The following is a 22,350-nucleotide window of genomic DNA, read 5'->3' as shown; positions in this document are numbered from 1 at the left end:
AACATGAAACCCCTGTATTTGTTGTTCACACACGTCTAAAATATAGACAGTGCGTGGCTCCTTCTCCTCACCACAGTAAAGCTATAGTCAATATTTTACATCGGTCTTCTGGGCCATTTTTGCTGTTCGTTCGGAAGGGTCAAATACCTTGACACCTGGACTTCCACGATCAATCTGTATTGGTTTTATTGTGACGAAGAACAACTGAAAGGCACAACAGCGTTGGCTGGTTAAGAAGAAATGATAATTAAAGAAAAAGAAATAACAACATTTGACGGTTTAACGTCGAAAGGAATGTATGTTTGTCACCACCCTTCAACAGCTAAATAAGGCTGCCATGCATGCAGGAATGTTCCATTTCATACCCTGTCTTGCTCGTTGGATTTGGTGGCAGGCATTATCCTTTGATATATAAAGAGAGTTACATAATTTCTGATTGAAAATGGGCTGCTTTCAATTATTGTCAAATCCACCATCACTGCGGCCGGGTGTGTCAAAACACATTCCAACCCGGAGCTCTTTGGTTGATAATTTCCCTTTTTCTTACAACTTATTGTTACTGAGCAAGAACATCTGAAGTCAACCAATTGTCAGCTAAGCTTCCATACATTTTTCCTTGTTTTGATATTCAACCATAGAACTCAATTGTGTATTAGCCTCACCGCATGTGGCCAAGTCACTACTTGCCTTGTGCATGCGTAAACCAATGTCAGGGCGAGGTTTCCCCTCCACGCCTCTGCTATCCGACCTCTTCGTTGATCCATTGTGTATCAATGTATAGAGATTCAATTCATAAATTATTATATTTAAAGAAATCACATTATATTGTAAAGGTTTTCATGACCGGTAATGTGAAAAACCTAACGAGAAAAAAGGGAAATCAATTTCTGTCATCACTGTAGGGGTACACAGTTCAAGTAGGCAAGGTATATGTTCATCCGCCACCAGCCTGCGAGCTGAATGGTAACATTCTTATTCTATGCATGTGTACTATCAGAATTTTGCAAGAATGTGTAATCGTTCACATGTTTAGTGCAGACACTGAGTGTGGCTACTCTTTCACACCACGACCTACTTATATCTCTGTATGTTAATCAAGCCACGGCAAGTGGCACCTGTGCTTGACGCACGTTGAACGGGTTCCTGGTCTGTACACCCTGATTTCCATTCAATGTTCGTACAGTATTTTTTTCTTCGACGTGTCTTTTAATGGGTACTGAGCACATGGTTAAAAGTCTTGTATTTGATATAGTCAATACAGAGATTGCAGGAAATGTACCTTCACTCCCCCTTTACTCCCCCCCCCCCCTCCCCTCCCTAACTGGACAAGGGCCACGGTCCTTTGGTTTTCATATAAAGGAACTCTAAAGTTTGTAATGAATTTGTATAATGAATTTGTGTCAACCAATGATTTCATTCAGCTATTTCTGCAACGTAACCATAATTATATATAAAAAACAAACAAATATGTAGTCTTTATAGTTGTCCACACACGCCTAAAATATAGACACAGGGCGTGGCTCCCCTTCCTCACCACGGTAAAATCATATCCAATATTTTATATCGGTCTTTTGAGCCATCTTTCCTGTTCGTATAGAGGGGTCAAATACTTCGACACTTTGACTCTCATGATCAACTTGTATTGGTTTTATTGTGGCTAAGGATCATGTAAGACACAATGGCGTTGGATGAGTAAAAAAAAAAACAAATAAAGGAAAAAAATCAATCCTTATGTTTATGAAGGTGGACTTGTCCTTTAACACATTAGCCACGAAAAGAATGTATGTTTGTCACTACCTTCCAGGAGCCATTAAAAAGCTACCATTCGGGAAGATTTTATTTACCCTGTTGGATTTATTGACGGTCATCGCTCTTTGACTCGTAAAAAAGTTACGTAATCTTTGATTGAAAAAGGTTGCCTTCAATTGCCAAGTCCACCATTACTGGGAATGGGAATGTCAAAGCACATTCCCATCCGGAGCTCTTTGGTTGACAGTTTTCCTTTTTCTTACAACTTATTGTTATTGAGCAAGAACATCTAAAGTCAACCAATTGTCAACTAAGCTTCCATACATTTTTCCTTTTTCGATATTTAACCGTAGAACTCAATTGTACCTTGTAGCATCACTACAAATATATGTGTTGTTAATTACGTGTCTTGTGCGTAAACCAATGTCAGGGCGAGGTTCCCCCTCCACACCTCTGCTATCTGACCTCCTTGTTGATCCACTGTGACTCCCAACGCTGAGTGTAATGAATGATAGAACCATGGCTTTTTTCAACCATTTTTATTTCCTATTATATACATTCATATGTATATATATATATATATATATATTTTTTTTTTTTTTTTTTGGTGGCGGTTATCAAAAAGTTTAACGGGAAAAAAAAGAAAACCTTTTTCGGTCATCATTTTAGGGATACACGGTTCAATTTTGCAAGGTTATGCTCATCCACCACCTGGTCATTCTCCACAGTATGGTGACAGTTTATAGTACCTCATTTTTTCACGTATTGATTGAAGCCAGACATTTCTACCCACATATTTCACTTCATAGTTTCAAAATGTTTTTGAACCCATAACTTTAAATGTTTAAAGAAAGTCACCAATCTCTTTTAATTTATAACTGGTAAATGGTTCTTTTAAACCTCCCACACTTTTTGGTATTGAACTCCGATTTTTCTTTTTTATTACTATTATTATTTTTAGTACAGCACATCCATCACTGCTTTGGCAGATATTCATCCTACTGTGAACTGTCCGTAAAAAAAAAAAAAAAAAAATCCCTTTGTTCTACGAATCACCTGTTGAAACTCCGAACCCATTGATAAGACGTCCGTATGATACATGTACAGTAAGCAGTTTCCATGAATGTATAATTGTTCACATGTTGTGTGTCGACACGAGGCGTGGCTGCTTTTTCGCGCCACGACCGACTGATCTCCAATGGTAATTAAGCCACTGCAAGGAGCACCTGCGTTTGACGCATGTTAAACGGGTTGCTATTAACACCCTGATTTCCATTCAGTATTTGTACTGTTTTTTTTTTTCTCTGATACGTGTGTTAATGGGTGCATGGTTAAAAGTCCCACATTCAATAGCCAATACAGATGTTGCAAGAAATGAACCTTTACTCTTTACTCCCCTTTACTCCCCCCCCCCCCCCCCGTATACGGGAAAGTCTCCCTGAACTTTAACTGGCAAGTGTCACGGTCCTTGAATTCTCTGTCTGTACGTGTTTTAAAACGCAACACCTTTATACTGAGTGGTCCGGCTATCCCCTGGTGATCTGTTGTAATCGCGTAATAGTAATTATTGTAAGTGTGACCAAGATGGGTCTAATTGTATCAAATTTTGTATTGTATATTGAAACCCCACACACATTTGCACTCTGTACACACACCTGCACAGTAGTATGCACTAGCAAAATGCACATCAGCACCTATGCAGTTGTTGTCTCTCAGATCTCCGGTAATTTACATTTCTGTATTACAGAATGGCGTCACATGTGAATACCCCCGATATTCCTGCTGACATTATGCCTATGCGCGACAGTAAATATTACACACCCCTTGAATTCAATGATATTGTATCGTATAGTTCAGATAATATTTCACTTCTTCATATAAACTCTAGGAGTTTGAATAAAAATTTTGAATATTTGGAAAATCTTTTGCACTCTTTAAACAATTTTGAATTTTCTGTTATTGGAATAAGTGAAACTTGGTTACATCAAAACTCCCCAGATATCTTTAATTTACCCAATCATAAATTAGTTAGGGCTGATCGTCAAGGAAAAAGGGGTGGCGGTGTTGCGTTTTATATTGCGCAAAATTTACAGTTCAAAATCCGTTCTGAAATCAGGTTAAGATATGCAGAAACGTTATTTATTGAAATTGAGAACCCAATCTCTAAAAATGTTATTATAGGTTTAATTTATCGACCTCCTGATCTGAATTGTGAATTATTTTGTGATGAACTGGATTTATATCTCCATAAGATAGGTAAAGAAAGTAAACATGTTTTTATTTTTGGTGATTTCAACATTAACTTTTCCCCCACATCCGATAACAATAATTCTCTTAATTTTATGCATTTAATGTATTCATATGGTTTTATGTCGATTATCAATAAACCCACCAGGATAAATCCACACTCATCAACTCAGATTGATAATATATTTTCGAATGTGTATAATAATACAATTATGGGGGGTATATTATGTTCTGAAGTTTCTGATCATTTACCAATATTTTCAATTTGTGAATGTAAAGTGGGTCGTAATAAATTACATGATAAAATATGGTATTATAAAGAGTCAAAACGTAATGTGGAATTTTTGAAACAGAATTTATTTTTAGAGGAATGGACAGATATTTATAGTATTAACAATGTTAATTTGGCATATAAATGTTTTAATGATAAATTATTATATTATTATGAAAATAATATTCCTTTATGCAGAATAAAAAGTAACCGAAATAAACCAAGAAATCCTTGGATTACAAAAGGTATCTTGAAATCCATAAACACTCGTAATTTTTTGTATAAGTTACATATTCGTAACCCAACTGAATTTAATTTGAATATGTATAAAGTTTATCGAAATAAATTGACAAAATTGATTCGTTTATCCCGCAGATTATATTTTTCTGATAGAATGAAAAAGGTTTCTTCAAATATTAATGCAACATGGAAAATTATTAAAGAGGTCCTAGGTAAGAAGCCTGATTCTCCGCCAACGGATGATATCACATTAAACGGTATTAAAATAAATGATCCCAATATGTATGCTAATTCATTTAACTCATTTTTCGTTAATATCGGTCCGGAACTTGCTACTAAAATTAGCAATACTTCTGCTCAATTTACAGATTATCTTTTTGACCAAAATCAAGAGTCTATTTATTTTAATCCAACAAGTCCCAGTGAAATCATTAGTATCACTAAATCTTTAAATAGCTCTAAATCTTGTGGTTCTGATAAAATAAGTATGATGTTATTGAAAGAAATAGTTTATCCACTCGCAGAACCGTTAAGTTATATATTTAATCTTTCTTTATCACAAGGTATTTTCCCTGATCTGCTGAAAATAGCGAAAGTTAATCCTGTACATAAAAAAGATGATCCTCATGAAATTAGCAATTATCGTCCTATTTCTTTATTGCCTAGTATATCCAAAATCTTAGAAAAAATTGTTTATAATAGACTTCTTAAATTTATTAATAAGTATGATTTACTTATTCCCAATCAATATGGTTTCAGAAAAAATTATTCAACTGATTTAGCACTAATACAAATTTATGACAAAATTACGAGTGCTTTTGCAAACAAAGAACATGTTGCAGGTATATTTTGTGATTTGAGTAAAGCATTCGATACTCTTGATCATTCTATTTTACTCACCAAACTTAGTCATTATGGTATTCGAGGACAAGCACTTTTATGGCTTAAAGATTATCTAACTAATAGAAGACAATATGTTATTTTTAATGGTTGTGAATCTGACCCCCTTTTAATAAAATGTGGTGTTCCTCAAGGCTCAATTTTAGGCCCATTATTATTCCTTCTTTATGTTAATGATATCATAAATACATCCTCTCTTCTCTCGTTTGTTCTATTTGCTGATGATACGAATATATTTTATTCCCATAAAGATCTTAAGATTTTAAATGACACTTTAAATATTGAAATTAGTAAAGTATCAAATTGGTTTAAGTCTAATAAACTTTCTTTGAATATAAAAAAGACTCATTTTATTCATTTCAAACTTCATTCTCACAATGAAGATACGTTGATACATATTAATATTGATGATATCCCATTAGAAAAGAAAATGAATTCAAAATTTTTAGGAGTATATATAGATGAAAGTTTGACTTGGAATGAGCATTTACATCATGTTACAACGTGTATTTCTAGAAATATAGGGATAATTTCCAAGCTGAAGTTCTTTCTTCCTCGTTCAACTTTATTTCTATTATATAATTCCTTAATTCTTCCATATATAAGTTATTGCAATGTTGTATGGGGTACTTGCGGCTCTACCAAAATAAATTCTATATTTAAATTACAAAAGAAAGTTACACGTATTTGTACAGGATCGCATTTTCTGGCTCATACTGATTCTTTATTTCATGAGCTTAAAACATTGAAGGTTTTTGATTTGAATATTATTCAAGTAGCAGTAATTATGTTCAAATATATACATCATCAACTTCCATCATCGTTTGATAACATGTTTAGGTTCAATACTTCTGTCCATTCGTACCCTACTCGTATATGTAGAAATTTCCACCTTTTGAATCCCAAATTATTAGTGACACATAAATCTATAAGACATTCGGGTCCGGATATTTGGAATAATCTCCCGGATAATATAAAGTCTTGTTCAAGTATTTATTCTTTGAAAGCTTCACTTAAACGATATTTGATACAATTATATTCTCCAAACCAATTGAGCTAACAAATATTTATAGTATAGATTGACATCTTATTGTCAATCTCTATTTTCTTCCTTCAACTGCATCTTGCACTCTCACCTGCAACTGCACAGCACTCACCTGATCACCTTCCTCCAAGAGAGTTATGTCGTTGGATAGTCATTTTATGAGGCCTCCATCCATTTCAAGCTTAATCGCTTATGATGGTGGTCTCCTGCATTCAATTATCTCTGTTGTTTATTGAAAAATACTGTATATTTTATTTTATGTTACTGTGTATCTACATTGCTCAATGCAATCACCTATGTGAATCTATTTATGTACTGTTATCGATTTATTTCACTGCACTTGTTATTCTTTGTCTTTGTACTTTTTGAAGTTTGCATTCAAATTGCATCTGATTGAATGCAGAAATAAAAGCAAACAAACAAACAAATATATATATAGAGAGAGAGAGAGAGAGAGAGAGAGACAAGAGGGGAATGGGAGAGAGAGATAACATGTCATATATTTGAGGGATCTATTCAGTGAAATATAAACGCATTATAATTGAATGCGTGAAGATTTTACTGAATAGATCTCCTATAGATAGATGATGGCTATATAATAAATGATACGGTTATATAGCCGCATATGACATTGGTGATGCTCCCGTTGTTCAGCTGTTATAGTGTAGTCGTGATGCAAATAGATATAGACCAGCGAACCAGTTCACTATCAGAAAAAGTTTTTCGAAGATCTATAATGTACTCGAGAATGATAGACCGTTTCTCCCCCACCTCTCTTTATCTCTTACATTCTAATTCTCCTCGCGATTATTAACGATCCTTTTCCCCAAACGTCTTTGCCATAAAGGGGAAAAAAAAAATTAAAATGTCAGCGGCCCCTTAATCGCCCGTATCGCTGCGTGTGCGAATCTACATTGATCGGCCATGGAAACGGACGTCCCGCCGACTCCCAATAATGACGGCCACTTGTGTTTATCTTCTCATGGACAGATCGAGCGACAGGCGGCGGGGAATTGATGTGAATTATTATTTATCTCCAGCCCCGTCCCGTCGCGGTTGCATCTTCTGTTGATTTCCTGCACATTCTAAGCTCCTCGGCACAAATTGTTCAAACTCACGTACATTCCCAAAATCGACCATTGTTTTGCTTTCTTTTGTCGTTAGGCAGCAGCCGCGTTGAGCAAAGGGGAACAAAAGCGCCATCATATTGAAGGAATGATAGTGATCGTTATTTTAATGCCCTATAGGGAACGCTAAAGGGACTCCCCAAGGAACATCGTACCAAATTATAACGATTCTGTTTTTTTTTAAATGGCATCGTTTTGCCACATAATTTAATATATACACTGTATGTATATATATATATATATATATATATATATATATATATATATATATACATAAATCCTTTCATATTTATATGCATTCCTAATTTATTCATTTCGTCTTTGATTATTTTGTCTGTCTACGCGTTTCTATACTTTTACTTCAGCCTATGAACATGATGCATTTTGTTTTCTATTCTTGTACCGATACATCAATGTGTTATGTGTGTTTATTGTACGTATGTATGTATGGTATGTATGCATGTATGTGTGTATGTATGTATGCATGAATGCCTTTATATAATCTATCTATGTGCTTATTTATCTATGTTTATTTCTCAAACTGAGAACGAAAAATATCCCCCACTCTCTACATGCCCCTGTTTAACAATCTGGGTTGCATAAATTTCCATTTCGGTAAAGACTCAGAGTCTTGATTTCGTAAAGAATATTCTTAGATATTTTAAAGTAAAGTAACCACGTTGAAAACTTTTTCAGTGATCATAATCTGTAGCTTTAATCAAGGCTCCCTACCTGTAGTGCGCTACATGCTATCTTTCGAAGATGTGAATATAATTATGTCGTGTGAATTGTGAGCAAAATAAGAAGAACTATGTAGATACCCGTGTATAGCACACTATGACCTGACCTCGAGGTACCTGTGCATAGCACACTATGACCTGACCTGGAGGATGAAATTTAATTTTCACTGAGCAATCCTATTGACCTAAACCTAGTGATTAGTTTGATTCGTTTATGTGTGGCCGTGGATCTTTTCTACTAAAGTTTACATAGTAGAACTCATAGTAGCTACTTACTCCGAAACTTTATGGACATAACTGTGTGTGTCTGTGTCTCGAGATCGTCGCTTACTGTCAGTGGCATTTGACGGCGTGTGTGTGTGTGTGTGTGTGTGTGTGTGTGTATGTGTGTGTGTGCATGTATGTATGTGTGATGTGTGTGTGTGTGTGTGTGTGTGTGTTTCTGCCCTGAAACTCATTTTATACACCACTTTGAAGCATAGGGCTGATTGAATTATGAAGCTCCTTTTAGCGTTGTTCTTGTTGTGTTCACGCAAGTGCGTTTGTGTACGCAGAGATGGAAAAGAGATAAATAGATAGGTAAATAGATAGATAGATAGATAGAGAGAGAGAGAGAGAGAGAGAGAAAGGAGAGAGAGAGAGAGGGAAAGAGAGAGAAAGAGGGAGGGAAGGGGTGGGGGAGGAAGGTAAAAAGAGATAGCGGATTCCTGTGAAAGTGTCACCTGTAACAGACTGTATAAGCGTAAACAGTTGCATTAGTCCATTAGCCCACAAGGGATTAACCTCGACTAAACGTGGAATACACTAATAAAGAAACATATGCACGCTATTTTGGAAGGCACCCAGCATGCTAGTCCTTGCCCCCTCAAACTGGATGAGTATGGGGTAAGCTTGCTCCAGTGTACAGCGCGAAACACAGGTTTGGAGGAATGGCCACGTTTATCCTGTTTTTTTGTGTTTTTTTTTTTTCCTCAGGAACAAGACTGCATGGATGCATGATGATGCGTTGACTAATCCTTTTTAACGCCTATGAGTTCCAATTCAGGTGTGGCCCCCTCAGCCAGTGTGAAAAAGACGAGATGCTATAGAGAAAAAGGTTTAAGAAGTAACATAATATAAGATGCTATTAAAGATGAAGAAAACACTCATTAAATCAATTTTGCTTATGTGTTGATGATGATGATAAATGATAACAATGATAATGATAATGATAATGATGATGATAGTGGTAATGGTAATGATAATGATAACGATGATAAGAATAATGATACTTATACTACTACTATTACTACTACTACTACTACTACTACTACTACTAATAATAATAATGACAGTGATAGTAATAATACTCATAAAAACAATGATAATGACAGCTATAATGATAAAAAGAACAACTAAGAAGAACAAGAATAGGAGGAAGAAGAAGAAGAAGGAAAAAAAAGAATAATATTATCTAGAAGAAGAAGAGAAGATGGAGAACGAAGGTGTTGGAGGATGAAGTGAAGGAAGGAGTAGAGGAAAATCAAGAAAGAAAGAAAGAAAGAAAGATAGATAGAGGGGGAGGGGGAGAGAGCTTTCAACATAAATCGGATCATCCCATTAGGCACACGAATTATAGCACGGTTGATCACGTTGATCAGCGTAATGGTTTTAGCCCAGTTATTATAGCCTCTGCATGACCCGGAGTCGCGCACTCAAGTTGTGTAGGAGAGGGAACCGTAATACAGATAGTTAATAGATAATATAGGCAGATGAAAGATGTGTGAGACCTATCGGACAGTTTCAATTAAATCATGAACGTATACGTCCATTATTGTATATACACACTTACATATAATATACATAGAAATACATGCATTTATATTATACACACGCAAATTCACACACCCACACACTTAAATACACACGCATACACTAATATAGAGAGACGTAACTCCTACACAGAGACAAACATAATCATACATACACACACGCACACATACATAATTGGATGTATACATTATCATATAATCACGCCAAAAACAAACAAACAAACAAACTAACAAACATACACATCGGGGGCACTGTGGCATAGTGGATAAAACTCCCGACTCCCAATCGGAGGACCCAAGTTCGAGTCCGGCTCAGCGCTTACGTTCTTGGACAAGATGTTTTTACCCACAATGTCCCTCTCGACCCAGGTGTATAAATAGCCCTATAAGTGTGTTTTTGAACCCCTACTTTCTCTGACCCAGGACTGTCGTTAGTCCCGTACCAATTTCTTCAGCTTTTTACACTCGCCAATAAATTCCGTACTAAGCTCTTGTCTTGGGCTAAGGAGAAAACTGACCTTTTTACACTCGTATTTCTTAGCCCCGTGCTTTCCAACCTACATGAATATTCATGATTACGCTTGCACTGTAATCTACAAGTGCACGCACGCACCGGCAGCACTTGATTACCTCGTTTCTGATTGGTCAGTAGGGGGTCGGACTTCGTCTCCGTCGCTTAGCCCCGGATTATTTTTTCGTTCTGTTTACACTCGCTTGCTTGGCACCGTAATTGCGGGGTTAGCACCGCAATTTCGGTGCTAACCCTGCTGTTTTGCAGGGCCAGATAGTACGGGATTATCGGTGGGGCTAGCCCACTTTCGCAAAAACAAGTGTAAACAGAAAGTGGGCTAAGGAAAGTCCTGTACCAACGGTGGGGCTAAGCCCCCCCCCCCCCCCCCCCTATGGCACAAGGACATTAAAGGAGCGGGGTCTCATTGAGGTAAGCACTATTTGGGCACCCGTCCCGCTTCATCATGAATATTCATCAGGCAGTAAGATACTGTACTACCCAGTAAATGGCAGAACGCTGGATACGTGCCTTAAAATGTAAAAACGTATCGCCGGGAAATATAAAGATCTCGAAAAATTGCATCAACGGGGAATGTTAAAACGTCTTGCCGGGAGATGGAAAAATGTTCAATTTTGCCGGGAAATGTAAAAACGCTGCCGGGAAATGTAAAAATCATGTATTTCCATGATTTTACGGATACAACCATGTAGATGATGAATATTCTTGATGAAGCGGGACGGGTGCCCAAATAGTGCTTACCTCTCATTGAGCGGTGAATGCTTATTTACGTGGCCATGTTATTCGAATCCCTGTTTGCATGAAGATGGATACGTAAAGAAATTTCGAACATGGTCAACATTTCTTTGTGAAAAGGAAAACTGTTGGCGACAACACAAGCTGGCTGCAAACTTGCCTGCAACAGTTACTGTTTGCGACTCCCGACGAAACCCCAAATTCACTACGTTCGCAACCATTCATCGCTCATTGAGTTGCTTAAAAACTCTTTTTATGCCAAGATGATTGTGGCACACTGTCAGTGCGACGTACGTTAATAAACGGTTTTCATTGTCGCAGACAGGTTGCGAATTATTTGATTGCAACTGTTTATACGAATATTGACACAACCCAAAATTTCTGAAATTCGCTGTACGTCGGCAAATATTCGCCGCTCAGTATCATACCCCTTAAGATAACCTTGTCCTACTTCCCCTTTATAATGAAAAAGAGAATAAAGAGAAGAGGTTTATGAATTAAACAAGTTACCATTAGAGATATTTATGTTATAAAGCAAATACAGCAACTACTGAGGGTGCGTCCTTCGAGTAGCGCTCAAAGAAATAACGCCAACTTTGTTTAAATCCTGTACTAAGTACTCTTAAAAAACGGGTATAAATACGGTTCACAGTTATAACCAACTCTCAGTGACATGCAGACGTAAACCTGGGTTCTATTAGTCCCACGTGACACGAAATACGCCCTCAGTAAATGAATGACATTGTCTGTCAGTTCAGAATTAGGTCATGTGATCGGTAACCGGTATCGCTGGCGGGGTTTCCGTTTCATTGCCGCTTTATCTTTACACGGGCCAAGTATCGCCTGTCTCCAATATTAGACCACATACAAATTCCTCGCGCCGAAATGGGAACGGACAGGGCTATTATGGCTCGAGGCAAAGTCTGCTATTGCACTCATAGGTCAAAAGGTAAACCCTCCTGAGCAAAGAACAGGCATACACACACGCACACACGCACTAGCGCACAAAACATACACACGCACACATTTTTTTTTTTTTTTTTTACATGGATTGTATATACGCCCATAATAATCATATTAAAGAAGGATAATTTACACGTATACACCGTCCTCAAAATCGTGAATGCATAAGAATATAATTGACAGTTTTGTAATGTGAATCACATATAACTTAATAAAAAAGCGGTTTGTGTTTGTTTTAACATAAAGCATTTTTTTTCATTACCTTCTGTTTGAGTAATCAAAGCTGATAAATGCTTTGCAATTTACATCTTCATTATATTTTACCCAATCAAAGCATGCTATGTTTACTCTTAGCGTAATCTGCACACCTGTAGCAGATAAAACTTTTTTTTTTTTTTTTTTACATGGAGATTGTGCTTGTAAGCAGGCTTACTTTTTATCATTTCATTAGTAGATTTTGTGCAAGAAAGATAAATTATTGCAAAGTTTATGGACCTTTCTCCTGTCCTGTTACTTTCCGTTTTCTCCTTTTTCTTCTTCATTTTCTTCCTATTCTTCTCCGTCGCACCATCGCCGTTCACTTAACCCGCTAATGGCCAAAAATGTTTCCTCTTGTTTCCGTTTTTTTCCCCAGAATGCTTAATTTCGTTCTCATCAAGAAGTGACACTTTTTATCATTACGACATCTTTATAGTATTTTGTTTCCTTCCTTCATTTCCCTTTTCTCCCTTTTCATGATCAAACTCATCATCAATGTCTTCTATCCGTCTCTTTGTATTTTTCTTCCATTAAACTCTGTACTAACTTATTTTCGATCTTGCTCTTTACGAATACCGCTTGTAATGAAGTGTCTCGGAAAAGTGAAGAAAACTGAAAGCTAGTTACTATCTCTGCTTTCTTTTTTTGCTATACCCCCACCCCCACCCCCTTCAGTGCGCAGGAGGCACGATTCTCGGCTTCGCCATCTGGGTGCGCTTCGACGAAAACTCGCTCAAACAGCTCCCAGACGACAGCGGCATTAGCATCTACGGCGGCACCTACGTACTCATGGCCGCTGGGGGCGCCATCATGGTGGTGGGTTTCTTCGGCTGCTGCGGCGCCATTCGGGAGAGCATCTGCCAGCTTTCTACGGTAAGGCGATCAAACGAGTGTCGATAATGATGATGAAGATGATGATGATAATGATGATGATGACGGAGATGGTGATGATGATGGTAATGATGCTGATTATGATTATGATGGGGATGATGATGATTATGATGATGATAGGTTATGATGGTGATGATGGAGATGGTAATGGTGATGACGATAATCCATGGTGATATTCGATGGTGATGATGGTGATGATGGTTATGAGGACGGTGGTGGTGGTGCTGCTGCTGATAATTAATATGGCAAAAATAATAGCACTGTTTATAGCAATGGAAATTTAGGACCTAAAGAAAATTGTAATAATTTTGTGTGCATTGTTTCTATTCATAATTGTAATGGAAAATACGATTTCAATTGATTTGGTTTCTTTGAAACTACCTTAAGTTATTACCATTTTAATCAATATCAATTTTTATATTAACTGTTTCACTGTTATTGTAAATTTCATCTATATGAATATAAGCTCTGTTGCAAATTGAATCATTATTTGTATACTATCAATAATAACTATCATCATCACTGTCATTATCACCATTACTACTGTTATTAGACATAAATCAGTTTAGACTAATTATGGATGTAATCCAAAGTATAATGTGTGTTTCGTAGTGTTTAAGTATTACCTAAAAACAAGGTAACTCTTTTAAAGTCATTTGTGATGCTGCAAATTAGAAAGGAAAAGACGCAAGCAAAACTAATTTACAAACAATCAATAAAACATGAAAAATCTCACTTATCATTCTAATTGCGCTGTTTAATTATTAGTTACCATAATGTAAACATGACACTGTTTCAAGCACGTTTACTATGCGTATGAAATACAAACATTGTATCATAAAAATACTGTGGTACTCCGACACTATGAGTGTCGCTTGCCTTATGAGCAAGAATCAACGCAAAAAGAAAGAGCAAATATTTTGGTGCAGTATGCAAAAGCTGTATTCATTTTCCTACTGTCTTACGATTTTTCTCCGTCAGTATTTCGTCATCGTGTTCGCGATATTCTGCGCCGAGATCGGTGTCGGCATCTGGGTCTACCTGGAGAAGGAGGAGATCGGCAACGAAGTCGGCGACTACTTCGTGTCCATGGTGGAGGAAAAATACGTCGGTGACGTGTCGATACAGCTCATGGTCGACATCACTCAGCGAAGGGTAAGTACTTTATCATGATCAAGGCCAACGACAGGAAAGGTGGGGGAATCCCCAAAGAGAAGTAAAAGGGAAGTAACCATAGTGAGTAGTAATGGTTTATGATTATAATGGGGATAACAGCTTAAAAAAGGACTGTACAGTACTGGTTGAGGTGGGGATTCATGTTTTAAACATTCCTAAGTGAGATAATGAGAAACCTCTAATGAAATATGAAAGAGCATGTAATTTTAACTTAAGAAAGATTCAACGTTTATTTGATGAAAATTGGTTTTGAAATGGCTGAGATATCCCCCCCCAAAATGATAATAATAAAAGGCGACAGGTCACGCCTTTTACTAGGATCTCTTTGTTTCACCTTGTTTTTGGATATCTAAGCCATTACAAAACCGATTTTCATCAAATAAACTTTTGATATCACTTGGAATTGCATGTTCTTTGACATCTCATAGAGTGGTTTCTGAATATCTCGCAAAACGTTAAAAGCTAAATCCTCACCTCGACCAGAACTGTACACACCCTATAAAATTGCACTATATGCCTGTAGCCTCTTATTAGTGTGAGCCCTGCTCTTCCATAGGCATGATAGGGCCCTGTAATCGTTATTAGCCATGCATTTTAACCTTTTGAGAGCCCTGAGTGCATATTAGCACACAAAACCTCATAGTGTTGTACACAGAAAGTCATTGGCACAGGAAAGTGTATGTGATGTTTGATGGGCAGGAAGCTATAAAAGGTGGGGAATCCCCAAAGAAAAATAACAATGGCGAGTAATAATGGTTTATGATTATGACAATGTTATATCACAACTGTATAGTTGTAATAACTACGCATAGTAACAGACCTCCCAACCTTTCTGAATGAAGAAAATAGGGATGGTTTGGCTCAAAAGTAGGAGAGAAAGAGCAGTTCCCATAATCCAGGATAGGTAAAATTATCCAGAAAAATAGGAAACTCCTTTTGAAACAAGAGCTGGGAATGGTCAAAATTTAGATTCTTTCCTTCAAATTTAGTATGGTGGGGAGGTGTGATAATGACCCTTTGTGTGCCCTGAGTCCACATTGGCACACAAAATCTCATGGTGTTGTACACATAACGTCTCTGGCATACGACAATTTATGGGCTGTTTGATGGGCGGGAAACCATAAGTGTCTGACTGTAAAACGTCTTGTTTGAGGATGGGGGCAGTGGATATCTTCACGATCTCCTGTGAATATCGTCTACAATGTTATCTGCTTTTCGACACTGCCCTGTGTTCGTTGTCGATATGCCAATGTCTTTCCCTTTTCCCCATAACCCCGAAGTAACAAGGAAGGAATTATAACCTTATGTATTTTTTTAACCATTTGATGAGCCTCCCTCTAGTATGGATACATGCACAGATGTTATCAATACCCGTTGCCCATACAGCCATTCAAAGATGAAAGGGGACTAAGATCAAATATAGATCAAAGCAATCTATTGTTATCGAGCAGAGATCATGTGACAATGAAACACATTATTCTCTCTCAGAAGAGAAAGTGAATTTGAATTGAATTGATTTAGCAAGGTTCTCATTCTAAAAAAAAAGAAGAAAAAAACAGAAGAAAAGAAAAGTAAAGCCAGTATGATATTCATGAGATGATGGTTTGTCTTTCAGAATACTAGTTAAGAGGACATTAATGTGGAACAAAGCCAAGATGGAAGCGACCCAAGTAAACACCTTATTCATTTGTGTCTCTTCGTTTGTGTGTTCATAAAATCATAAAATCGTTAAATTCATATTGTACGTCATCCTTGATTTATAAATGATTAAGCATATCAAAGCGATATAAAATATATTACTCATGTAAGGTGATGTTCATAAACTCTTTAAAGTAAGCGTTCTTAATCAACTCTGTCCGAATATTCATTCCTCCAGTTCAAATGCTGCGGGGCTAACGGTCCGAATGACTGGACGGATTCCGGCCAGATGATCCCCGATTCCTGTTCCTCAAACTGTACGGAATGCGAGGACGTTGGAGAGTACGAATCATACGAAGTGGTGAGTGTGTTTATCATTGTCCCTTGGCTTCTACATCATGTTCTGTCTACAAATCTCTCAATAATGGTATGCCTATAATTATGCATACGTCACTGCCACTGCTCATGAATATTCACAATGCTGATACGTTTCGCAACTTTAAGAGGGATGCATGAAAATAACAATGACAGGATGGTCGAATCGGGGGTGGGAGTTAATATGACGGGGGGAGGGGGAAGTGTGTGATTCGTTCTGGTTGTTAATGGAATGATTTTTAACTATCATGAGAAAAAAAAAGTAATAATTATTACAATGCCACGAGAGAAATATCCCTGCTGGATAGAACACAGTGTCCCACAGTGCGAATCTCTTCACTCTGTTAAATTCGAGTGTTTTAAAATACTGAGTAATCAACTGTGCGAACTCATTGTGGACACATTGTGTATGAGACACTGTGTTCTTCCAGGGGAATAATTATGTAAATCTTTCTGCATTTGTATAATGTCCTCCCCTTATTATGGCTTGTTTTTTAATCTAATTCATTATACAATAAACCCATGCAAACACGTGCAAATATGAGCACATATTGGATCACTTATTGACTGCTTGGGGTCCTTTATCTCATTTTTCTTTCTTCGCCTTACGATTTCTCTTTCCTTTGGCACCGTTTTTTACCTGTCTTTCTTTCAACAGGGATGTAAACCGAAGATTATCGGACTACTTCAGCAAAATCTGTATATAGTCGGAGTAGCAGTTACCACAGTTGCACTTGTAGAGGTAAGGAGATTTGCCTTTTGGTATGATAACGTATAAAAAGAGTCCTCATTACATTCGAATATGCCTAAAGGCAATATCTAACTCCTTTTTCATTGGGAATTTTCCCAAGGGTATATTATTGTCTGCTACAAGCATTTTTCTTTTCAGTTGAGAGCAGCAAAATCGAGAATGATGAAATGGATTCGTAATTCAATCGTTGGAATTCTCAGCGACATGGCGACACATATTAAGATTTGATAAAGAGATTCATGACAACGATAATCATCTTACTGACTGTAACAGCTTTCAGAGAATGACATGAAGTATAAACTACTGCAAAGACATTCTGTAAATTTCACGTTCATTGTATAGTTTTAAGAAGGAGCTGTTCTAGCTCATGTTGAACCACGGACTCCCAATTACCAGATTGCTGGTTCGAGTCCCGTAGCTGCAGCGATATCGCTGTGCCCCCATAAATAGACAAAATATTATTTTTAGCCTCATTGCATAGTTGTTTGAAGGGGACTTAAAGCAGTTGGTCACGTGATTGCTTCCATACAAATACTCCTTACTAATTCCTTGTAGTAGTCATGCAAAATAGATTCAAAATGATTCAATCCAATGGAAAAAAAAAATCGTCAATTATTGTGGTATTAGGATAAACCATGAATAAAACAACCGTAATGTGCCGCTTATCAACTCAGTATCGGACGCTCTTTTGTTGAAGGCATCGTGCTTGTTTGGGAGCATAAGGGAGTTCATGGTTAGCGCATGTCTCATTTGACCCCTACACCACAGACTTTCAAATAACATGGAAAGAACCTGTGACAGAGCATTTTTTGTTCAAGCATGCCACCTTTGTAATCAATGTCAATGAAATGCGTGTGCAGCTTTTGTTAAACATTATTGATGAATCACTTTCACCTGTGCGTTCTAACAAGGTGAAACACACAACTTAACATCCCAAGTCCTCATTTGCCTGAGGATTCTTTTCGTTTGAAAGTCAATGGCAAATACACAAACATTCTCATTTGACCTTTATTTTGCACATGCGCAAATCGCAACCGTGAACTCCCTAATTCCCTTTGTACGGTGTGAGGTTATGTCTCACTGACATTCTCACTTTCATTAGTAAAGCAAAGTTCATTGATGTCGTGATCGAAATTTTACTACCAATGCATTGTAATGATGTGAAAATGACGCTCACCAGATCCAACATAAGGCCAAAAAAAAAAAAAAAATTGTTGCATTGGCGTAACCCGCCCGACCCTAAAAATTCCGCCGACCCCATGTTTTTTTATTATTTTTTTTTGCTATCGATATCAAATATCTTGTTGATTGCGATCGCGATCGCACAAACCCGGAAGTGGAAACGGCTCTGGGGATATCGGATGTACGAAGGAGAGATCTAGCATTCAGACTGCGATGTATTGTGCACAGTTTTGCCATAGGTTTCTTGTGTATAGAACTTACACGAATCTGTATATGTGGGACTGTAATAGAGATCGCCGTGTGCGATGAAAAGATCGTACATATGGGTCAATTTGCATCTATCTTATCTAAGTCAAAATAGTAAAATATGAAGTGAAAACATTCAGGATAGGGATTTCAACATCTTTAAATTCTGTGAAGGGGTATAATTCCAGTAATATCAGCCTCATAAATGATTTGTAGAATAGATGAACACAGCACATTCGGTTCAGCAGTTGTAACTGTTTACTGAGCTGAGCACGAGTTTTACACGTAAAATGCAGGTAGAAAAAAAAAAAAAAAAAAAAAAAACATCCGCCCGACCGACCCTATTTGAAAATCTCATGTTACGCCAATGCAACAATTTTTTTTTTTTTGGCCTAATGTTACTTTGTAAGTGTGTGCTCTTGTGTGTCTTGTTTGACCTGCAGGTATTGGCCATGATTCTCACCGTCTTGCTATGTCGGGCAATACGACGAGACATTGATGATGATGACGAGAAACCTTACAACGCCTGATAGATGTCAAATGTATTTTATCTGTTTATAGCGAATTGTCATCATTGAACTAAGGTTTCACAGCTGTGCAGTCGAACTGTATCATTCATCTATCAGAACGTTATGTTTGTATTTCTCTGTATGTCGAGGAATATTGCATTACTTTGTGGAAGAAAATGCAATTGTGACTTCTAGCTGTATAACGATTTACACGAATGGCACTTTTAGAACGTTGCGTTGAGATTAAGCGTAAGTGCCAATCAGGTTGTAAAAGAAACCTATAGAACTCGTTGAATGACTACCATTACAGCATTCGTGATTTTAGTGTTTATGTTTACAGTCATGACATACCCCTTGCTGATCTTTACATTCATTTTGGAATAGTCAGTATCACATTCAATTCCTATAATAGCAAACATTTTTTTTTTCCTGTCAGTCGAGCGGAACTCAGACAGCTGCAGCTGCAGGTGTCTAAAGAAAACGCCCTCTGTAGTTTTGAGGCGTTTAGTTTGGTCACTCCGACGCAGAACGACCGTCACGGTGTCGGTTGTTCACAATGTACGCCTGCTGGTCCAGTGGGTCCTATTGTGAGTTTGTACGAGTCATTTTGGACTCACGCAGATTGTCTATTTGTTATGATACGTAAAACATGACAATGCAATGTCAGATTGTCGAATATAAAAACTATCTGACTATGTTGGACACATAATCATAAATTCTGTTATGAAAGTGGCTCGGGCAGCTCGAAGAACTGAATATTGTATATTCATGCTAAACATAATCATGACATTCATACAGACTACATTGAATCCGTATATTGTAATGGCTATACTTCAATGTTTTTCAAATTCAAGCTGATATTTTGAGTCCAAAGTGCACAATCCAATTTTAGCGTCTTCTTTCTCTGCTTTTACAGTCATCACATCATTCTCAGTCGCCTTAAAACCAACTGACTGTACTTTCCACTTTTAGGGACGTAAAGCAATATGCCATCGTGTGTTTGAAAATGTTGGTCTTTCACTCGAAGAGATTTATCTCGACTAGACGAACCAAACGAAAAAGTCATCGATTGATCAGTGTCAAAGAAAATTAGGTTGCTATATAAATCACCTTTCAATTCGGGAATATTGCGTGAAAACCTTTAAATAAACAGTTCAAGACGTATTTCTTATCGTTTTGAATGCAGTTTGTACGTGTCTTAAGTAAGAAAAAGAAATTTGATTTTTACCATAAAGTTAAGTTCACATCTTGTCTTTTCTCTCCATCTATGATACACTGTACGTTCTGTATCTCAATTGACATTTTAATGGAAATTGTTCTAACAATTGTTGTTACCTTCTGTTATCTGCATTGATTAACCAATTATATTCAAGATAATGTTTTATAGTAACTTTGAGTTGGTTACGCCATCGCTTTGTCTGCAATAATGCAACATCAGTTTAAATAAGTTTGAAGTTGCGTATACATTACTGTGGAGCCGTGAAGACAACAATATGGGTTTTTTTTTTTCAGAAAATCGATGTTTACAACATAATTGTCAACATGTAAATAGCACAGAACTTTTCAAGACGATAGAGAAAGTACTGGTAGAATGGTAAATCCATTTGGTTTCTATGTGTATAGAGGCCTACGCATAACGTGCCAAAATACTGCGTGAGTTTGTTCGAGTATTTTACTATAGCAGTGAGCGTAATGCAGCAGCGTGATAAGGTGTAGTAATTGGCTAAATTTAATTATGTTTCGATCTAAGTTTATAAAAGCAAATATGATGCCATATGTCTATTCATGCTGCTTAATGATATCCAGTGCTCATATACGCATCTATACCATTGCTTTCAAAATTAAGTAATGATTAACTTGTTCAATTTGCTCATGAAATATTATTTCCGGTGGCTGTTGGGCCTTTATGTTCCAAACACTTATGTCTATACGAATAACTACACTGTAAACATAACATTTTATAGTTAAAATAGATATTATGATTAAAATAAAATGATATAACATGATTTCACCTAACTTTTGTTTACGTATGTTAAAAGGATATGTTGTTTCGACAGGATTACATAGTTATACCCAAATTAACCCCAAATTGTTGGTTGTGAAAGAACCAGAATGATTGTTTTCATTACTGAAGCAGAATACGTTTTTCTTCTTTTTTTTAAATCATAGAAAGGCAGTAAAGACATACTTGTCGAATCGGAATAATGTTGTGTTCTATATAACATTCGGAATGGCTGAAACCTTGCGTACATGCTTTGTACATTGCTTTTCGGTGTGAATGATGTGTTCAAAATTCTAGACAGAAGTCGCCGGTTGTTGTTTTTTTTTTCCCGTTAGATATTAGGACCTATCATTGTGCACTTTCTATTGCTTTTACAAAGTGCGAGTTATTGTACATAATTGTTAATAAAGTGTCTTTCAACGATATATCAATTCGTGTCTTATTGTCCTTATCAGTCTAGCGAACGCCATAATCAGTTAATAGTTTCATATTCAATTTTCCCTAATATCGTGCTCCTGTTAGCCAAGTATAACGTCGACATTTGAGGAGATAATATTTTCGGAGAGACTAGAATTAATTTTACTCGATTTTTAGTGTGTAGGTGAGTCCATATACATCCAATATACCCAAGGAGTTTTCATGAAATTCGACCGATTATGGAATTACAACCTTGTAAAAATGTAATGATAATTAATGATCAAAGACGTTTTGCGTTTACGAACAAAATCGGTGGAGTCTTTTCTATCTTTGTTATTTAGAAATTCCATTTCTATTCATGAACCTGCGTCACAAAACCAGTTAAGAAAAGGTCACCAAACATGAATTCTTATCGTAAGGGCAGATTCTGATCGAGCAGAATTTAAGCTCTAAAATGATGTATAGCTCAATTCAAGTGGACTCTCTTAACCTTTGTAAATATTGGAAAGAAAACACACACGTGGAAAAGTGTGAGCTGAGAAATGAGG

At 36.8% G+C, this 22,350-nt stretch overlaps 1 protein-coding gene across 1 annotated transcript in view; it reads left to right on the top strand.

Moving 5' to 3' along the window:
• The window catches only part of LOC140236209 (CD81 protein-like), a 54,617-nt gene extending 35,213 nt beyond the window's left edge, over window positions 1-19,404 (top strand). The window contains exons 2-6 of the mRNA XM_072316176.1: window positions 13,291-13,488; window positions 14,488-14,661; window positions 16,559-16,681; window positions 17,354-17,437; window positions 19,318-19,404. Of these exons, the coding sequence (XP_072172277.1) occupies window positions 13,291-13,488; window positions 14,488-14,661; window positions 16,559-16,681; window positions 17,354-17,437; window positions 19,318-19,404 (666 nt within the window). The remainder of the gene's footprint in view (window positions 1-13,290; window positions 13,489-14,487; window positions 14,662-16,558; window positions 16,682-17,353; window positions 17,438-19,317) is intronic.
• The last annotated feature ends 2,946 nt before the right edge of the window (window positions 19,405-22,350 follow it).

Source organism: Diadema setosum, chromosome 12 (genome assembly GCF_964275005.1).
Source record: "Diadema setosum chromosome 12, eeDiaSeto1, whole genome shotgun sequence".
Classification (NCBI taxonomy): domain Eukaryota; kingdom Metazoa; phylum Echinodermata; class Echinoidea; order Diadematoida; family Diadematidae; genus Diadema; species Diadema setosum.
This window is presented reverse-complemented; position numbering and strand designations above follow the sequence as displayed.